General features: G+C 32.0%; 1 protein-coding gene across 1 annotated transcript; it reads left to right on the top strand.

The window, feature by feature from the left end:
• Positions 1-4,219: 4,219 nt before the first annotated feature.
• LOC107886052 (protein SIEVE ELEMENT OCCLUSION B) lies at positions 4,220-7,117 on the top strand. Its single transcript, XM_016809855.1, has 7 exons — positions 4,220-4,451; positions 4,528-4,632; positions 4,724-5,172; positions 5,253-5,362; positions 5,451-5,590; positions 5,676-6,158; positions 6,240-7,117. Exons 1-7 carry the CDS (start codon positions 4,254-4,256, stop codon positions 6,852-6,854), a joined length of 2,100 nt encoding a protein of 699 aa, XP_016665344.1. The 5' UTR covers positions 4,220-4,253; the 3' UTR covers positions 6,855-7,117.
• The last annotated feature ends 304 nt before the right edge of the window (positions 7,118-7,421 follow it).

Genomic DNA, 7,421 nt, shown 5'->3' with positions numbered 1-7,421 from the left:
ATTATTAAACCAATCTGGTGGATGGTAGATGTCATCCATTTCCGTACATTAAACTAAAAAGGACTCAATTGTTCAATTGGTCCTTTAATTAATTAAAATTCCATAGCGATCAACTTTTACCATTTTTACAATTTAGTCCTTATACCTTAATTAATCACCAATTCAATAAAATTATCAAAATTCAATTCACCTATACAATAACTCTATAAATATTTAATAAACATATTTACGGGCTTGATTTATAGAAACGAGGTCCCGATACCTCATTTTTTTAAAATCACTAACTTTAAGGTCAATACACTTGTACCTTAATTAACTATTCAATTAACAAATTCGCCAGACTAAAATTTAATATAATACCATAATTAACTCGTAAATATTAGTTAATAATATTTATGAACTCAATTATCGAAGAACAAAGTTCTGAAACCATTAATTTTTGGCACCATTAAAAGAAAGTATTTGTAGATGAAGGTTAGCTTGACGAGGCTCCCAATTATCAAACGCTCTATCTCAGGTACAAAAGGTAAAGTGGCATTGTTGTAGTCGACTTGAAGAGATTAGACGAGCATCATCAGGGTTATGGAGGTGATGGATTTACAGATGTTGATAGGGACTCTTCACCATATATTTTCTAAAGATCATATGGGCTTGTCTTTTATGATATGGTATTTTGGCGAGACTATTCTCCTGGCGAGGCTGAGCTTCATGTAGTTGTTGAGTGGTTGAACGTTTGGAGAAAGGCTTATGGAAATGGTATAAAATATAATTTTTATTTTCATGTAAGTTTATAGGTTAAGACATACATATAATGCGGGTGAAAAATATTATGTAAAAATATATTTATCAAAAGTTCACATAAAAACAAAATTAAGTTTTGGTTGAAATGGTAAGGTTGAATGTTTGAAAATTATGGTATTCTAAGTTTGAATCTTTCCAAGTGTAAGTTTTTTTTTATTATTAATTTTATAGTAATATATAAAAATTCCTCATAATAATATAACTTGCTTTGTAAAAGGTATGATTTTTTAGTTATTTTCTGATTGAGTAGGCTTCGAGTTGACTCATGACGCTAAATTTAGTTAAGGGCTTTATTATAGTATATATATAGATTCATCACTATTGCATAGCTTTTAAACACTAAAAATGTACCTATGAACAAAAGCATACGGGAAATATATCAAATATAAATACATTACCAAGCAAAAAAATAAAAAAATAAAAACACAACATTCAAATATGTTGTAAATTTCATTAAAATGACAAATAAAATTGTTGAGGGATTTTTGACTTCTTCGGGAGAAGTCACCAAAATATCGTTCATTTGTAATTGATAGACCCCTCAGCACGTTCAATATTATCCACAATGAGCTTTTATCTCTTGACTTTGCTGAGAGCCTAGATGTCTAAATATCCATTGGTGGCTAGATCATAAAACGGGGACACCTCACTCACAAAAGAAATCTCATATTTATGTTTGGTGGGATTTGAACCATGCATTATTGAGTAAATATGCTATTAGTCACCTCAAATGGTAGAATTCTCACCCAATAGTTCTCTATATGCTATAGGGTATTAGATTCAAGTCTAACCATGCAAAATGTGTGTGGTTTGCCTTCTCATGCACTTGACGAGGTACTCATTTTATAAATTTATTATTTCTTTAAACACTCAAACTTATAAGAAAGTTGAGAGATAAAATCCTACGTAACATGCCATAACAATCTAGTTAATGGATCCTCTAATGCATCACAGATTTCATTGGACAAATTTCGCCTCCTTTACCAAAAACAAGAAAAGAACTATAGAAAATATAAAAAGAGAGAATTGCCAACAATTCCACCTTATTTTTTTTAGAAGTTTTAGTAGGGATAAAATAAAATAAAAATAAAATCTAAAAATAAAAGAAGCAATTAATAAGGAATCTTAAAATGCTCCGATGGACTTTTCCTGATGTAGGAATTACATTAAATTAATTGAAGTATCTTTAGCTTTAACTACAACAAGCGACGAGAGATTATGTTTGAGAAGTAAACAAAAAAAAATGTTGCTAATTAAATTTGCTAAAATCGATATATATTGTTATAAATATATGTAAGATATTGTATATGGTAAAATTAGAATGTATTAATCACTGGAATTTGTTTAATCAAGAATAAATGAAGAATGATCGATTGAGTTTTAATTTGATTGGCATGGATATTAATATTACTGTAGGAGGACATGAGTTTGAGTGCGCTGAAGTGCATTATCTCTCTATTTATGGGTTGAGGAGGGACTATAGATAGTTTTAAGCATTATGTAAAAAATAAATAGATATAATCAAAATTTATAATAAGATTATTAAAAAATAAAGTAAAAAAGACTTTTTATGTTATTTCATATTTATTAATTTTGAATATTTTTAAATTTACATTATATCTACGTTATATTTAATTTATCACTATTTTAATTAAAAATAATTTAATTTTTTTATTTAAAAACAAATAAATGTTACCATAAGAATGATTTTATCTTTTTATATAAAGTCGAAAAACAATTTAACTTAAAATAAATTCATAAATAACAAGGATTCAACTTATTACATTAATTTTTTTTAATTTAATGTTTTAAAAAAATTGATTTAACTTTTACATATATATTTTTATATATAATATAAATATATACTTTTTTTTTGTTAAGCTAGGTGTACAATAATCTTAGTTGTGTTTAAATTTAAGGTAAATCACATTAGTGGTCATCTTTAGTATTTTTTTTTATCATTCAATTATGAAAAGTTATAAAATAGTCATTTAACTATTTGATTTTATCATTTTTTGGTCACTAGTCATTAAATGGCTAATGGAAAGATGATGTGGTGACTTAAATTTTGCATAATAACAACTTTAATACTCAACATTTATACATTATATAAATTCAGTCTTGATTCTAAAACATAAAATACTTTGTGTAATTTGAGTTTTTTTTTTGCAGTTTTTTCTTTTCTTTGGGGCCATTTCACTTAAAAAGCTAAAAAAAATTATCAGCCAAATTTGATAGAAAATATACCGAAAATAGAAACACCCAAAAATTCATGATAATGATCTTCATCATTTTTCATTCTTTTAAAATTAACCATCAATGTCACAAATAGAGCAAAATTACAAAAGAAAACAAATTATACAATGTGCAAATGTTTAGAGTTAATTTTTTTTAGAATCAAAACTAAATTAATACTATTTATAAATATTGAAGGTTAAAATTGCTATCGTTTCAATTTTAAAAACTGCCAACTTATTAATTTACCATTAGTAATTTAATTGCTGATGACTAAAAAGGAAAAAACCAAATAATTCAATAAAAAATTTATACTTTTTAATAATTAAGCGAAAAAAAACTATTAATTAGATTATTATTAGTATAATGGACCCGTAAATTTATGAATTAGCAGACCACAAATTCAGGTGGTTGAGTAATACGAATGACATAACCTTTGTGATGTCACAAAAGTGAAATTAAACTACCTTTAGCATCTTTATTTCAAACATCAAAACTTCTTGATCACCAACCACTATCCTTTTTGTCACACAAAATTCAAATGGATAAATCACTTACTTAAATATATACTAGTTTTATAGTACGTGGGGTAATTTTTATATTAAAATTTATCATATTTATTAAAAAATTTATATATAAAAAGATAATTTAATAATTTTTTAATTAAGTTAATGTGGGAGCAATTTATGATACAAAAATTATGATATCAAGTAAGGATGTAGGAAGAAGGTGGGCCAAAGTATCAAGCTCTTGGCCTTTGGTATATTTTAAAATTAGTAACCTTTGAAAAATTTATAATTTGATGTTATATAACCTATATATGTCGGTCCTTTTCCAAAATTCACTGTGCAGGAAAGGAAGTTTGGGGGACCATCCATTGCCACATTTATATTTATCCTTATCTTAAAAAATAGAGTGTTAAAAATTTTGAAATTTGATAACCCTGGATATAAAATTCATAACTTCGTGTCTTATATCAAGTTGATTAAGGCAATTGAGTAGGGTGAAAAAGAAGCATGGGGCCATCCATGGCTACATTTACATTTGATCCTTATCCAAGTAAACAGGCCCTTTTGCTTTTTAATGTTGCACGCAAGGTACAAATCTAATATTCCAGCTGTATCTTATTCCATTTTCCCATCACTATATAAACCTCGCAATGCTCATTTAACAAATCACACATCAACGAAAATTTTACTTCATACATATATTCAACAATGGCACAGGCTTCTAGATCGCAGCAACTTGTCCGTAGCGAGCGTCGGATGTTCGCCGCATCCGACGACAATGCCATGATGAAGCAAATTCTGTCTACTCATGCCCCCGATGGTCGTTTAGTTGATGTCAAACCCATTCTCCTAATCATTGACAATGTTTTGCGTCATATCACTCCTGAAATTGATCAAGCGTTGACTGTAAACCTCGATTAACTTTTGATTATTTCATGTTTATTGAATTTTAAAGATAATGTTGGTTTTCCTTGTCTTGTAGGCTGGATCGGGACGTATCGATTCCTTCGATGATCCGACTAACTTGTCTGCCATTGATGGCGTGCTGGATGCATTGGCTTATATCGTGCACAAAATCTCCTGCGAGGTTATAATTTGGGCTGTTTTTTCGAAACCCTAAATGGAAATAAAATTAATAACCATAACATTACATTGTGGCTGTAAATGCGTTTTTGCAGATATCGTGCAAGTGTGCTGGAGGAGGGGATGCTCATGCAACAGCAATGGTGATTCTCAACATGCTTTCAAGCTATTCATGGGATGCAAAAGTGGTGCTAACGTTAGCAGCTTTCGCCGTGAATTTCGGGGAGTTTTGGCTGATTGTTCAGCTCTGCACTACAAACACACTGGCTAAATCCGTGGCACTCCTCAAGCAATTGCCGGACGTTTTAGAGCATTCTCAAACACTGAAACCCCACTTCGATGCACTCAACAAACTCATCAAGGCAATGATCGATGTAACCAAGTGCATCGTTGAGTTCATTGAGCTACCTTGTGAGTATATTTCGAGCGAGATGCCACCGTTGTCGACAGCTATGGCTAGTATCCCCACGGCTGTCTACTGGACCATTCGGAGCGTTGTGGCTTGTGCTGCGCAGATTACAAGCCTCGTTGGTTTGAGACAGGAGTGAGTGAGCGAGCCATGACACAAATATGATGAAACAAATTAATTACTAATAATGCAATTCTTTTTTTCGCTGATTTCAGGTTTGTCACATCCACTTCGGAAGCATGGGAACTGTCAAGCTTGGCACATAAAGTTAGCAGCATACATGAACACCTTCGAAATCTCTTACGTCTTTGCTATCAGTGTATTGGTGAGTCATGGTGATAACTTGTTCATTGATCAGGATTACTTGTACATACATATATATATAATTTACTCAGTGAGCTGACAAAATGCAGAGGAAAAGAAGCAGGAAGAAACTTATAAAGAATTCATCCGTATTATTGAAACACCTCAAATGGAAATCTCCAAGATTTTCAGAGTAATCTTCCGCAAGGAAGATCCTCATCCTCTCTTCAGTCCTACTGAGAAGACCAGGGTCTGTTTGATATTTCCAAGTTCAAACCATGTTTCCATAAATTCATTGAATAATGTACTTTATTATTCTTATATAAAATCAACAGGTTGATATAGATGTGTTGAGAAGAAAGCATGTGTTACTTCTGATTTCGGATCTGGATATCTCCCTTGACGAGATTCAGGTTCTGGAGGTTCTTTACAAATATGAAAGGGCACCGTCGTCTGAGCTTAGCTACGAGATCGTATGGCTCCCGATTGTGGATAGGTCAACTTGGAACGACAGCTATCAGCAAAAGTTTTTGAACCTGCAGTCGATTATGCCATGGTATACAGTGAACCACCCTTCCGTTATTGAACCAGCAGTGATTAAATACACCAAGGAAAAATGGCGTTTCGTGAAGAAGCCGATTGTGGTCACACTGGATCCACTAGGAAAGGTTACATGTACTAATGCACTCAATATGATGTGGATATGGGGAAATGCAGCCTTCCCATTCAGCACTGACAAAGAAGAAAGTCTTTGGAAATCTGAGTCTTGGACAATTGAACTACTTGTTGATGGCCTTGAACCAAACTTACCTAATTGGGTACATCCCTCACCTACCTTTGTATATGTATATATATACACATAAATACCTTCATGATTTTGCCTTTGTTGTTATTATCAGATGAAAGAAGAGAAAGTGATATGTTTCTATGGCGGTGAAAAGATGGAATGGATCGAATCTTTCACTTCCGCAACAAAGAAGGCTGCACAAACTCTTGAAATTGGGTTGGAGATGGTTTATGTTGGAAAGAACAACGCCAAGGAACGGGTGAAAAAGATTAGTGGTTTAATTACCGAGAAGCAGCTTAGTCACTCTTGGCAAGACGCGAGTGTGTGGTTCTTTTGGAACCGGTTAGAGAGCATGTTGTACTCCAAAACCCAACATGTGAAGACCAGTGATCCAGATATTATAAAGCAAGAAGTGATGACGATACTAGGGTACGATGGCAGTGAACATGGATGGGCAATCTTCTTTTTAGGAACGACTGAAATGGTAAGAGCCAATGGAGAGAAAGTACTTAGCAGCATGCAGAGTTTTGAAGAATGGGAAGAAATGGCGAGACAAATGGGGTTTATCCCAGCACTACGCAAGCATCTGGAAGGGATTACCGACGATCATCACTGTACTCGATTGATCCTTCCAGGTATCAGTGGCGGGATAGCGGAGAGGGTGGTGTGTGCTGAGTGCGGACGCCCCATGGAGATGTATTTCATGTATCGCTGCTGTGTTGAGTGATATGCTAAAGAAATTGAAGAACAATCAGCATAGTTTGATGTTTGTTTGGGTATTAATATTATATTATGATCATCATATCTAGAGAGTCCACTATATAGTAGTGTTTGTGAGATTTCTACAAATATTTAGGACTCTTTATCATGCAACATCGGTTGTTGAGGGGGCCTGAGCTCGTTATCTTAATATTATATGTGTGGTTTGTTTGCATGATTGTTGTCAGGTTATTACTTTAAATAATGATATCTATCAGTTTGTGGTTTTAATTTTCTGTGTTCTCTTTTAAATAATCGATCCATGAAATTCAAAATAAAAAATGTCAAAAACTTGGAACTTTTTTTTTAAGCTAAAAAGCTTTTACTCCTGGATTCGCTTTATTGGTAATCCTTTTCTATCTCAACTTTTAAGCCATAAATATTAAAATTATATATTTGTTATAAATTAAATGGATGTCAATAATCCCTAAACATATTAAAGTAATGAGATAAAATTCTTTATCAGGAGATCATTAAATGGAGTAATTAAGAAAACTTAATTCATTAAATGTAATACATTTATTAATTGAATGTA

Source organism: Gossypium hirsutum, chromosome A03 (genome assembly GCF_007990345.1).
Source record: "Gossypium hirsutum isolate 1008001.06 chromosome A03, Gossypium_hirsutum_v2.1, whole genome shotgun sequence".
Taxonomy (NCBI): domain Eukaryota; kingdom Viridiplantae; phylum Streptophyta; class Magnoliopsida; order Malvales; family Malvaceae; genus Gossypium; species Gossypium hirsutum.
Note: the sequence above shows the minus strand (reverse complement) of the source record. Positions and strands in the feature narration are given on the sequence as shown.

Bases quoted from the DNA above. Each gene is read 5' to 3' on its own strand.
- LOC107886052 (XM_016809855.1), top strand. From the start codon at position 4,254: ATGGCACAGGCTTCTAGATCGCAGCAACTTGTCCGTAGCGAGCGTCGG. The intron at 4,633-4,723 runs GTTATAATTTGG...GCGTTTTTGCAG, and splicing joins TGCACAAAATCTCCTGCGAG to ATATCGTGCAAGTGTGCTGG. The intron at 5,173-5,252 runs GTGAGTGAGCGA...CGCTGATTTCAG, and splicing joins CTCGTTGGTTTGAGACAGGA to GTTTGTCACATCCACTTCGG.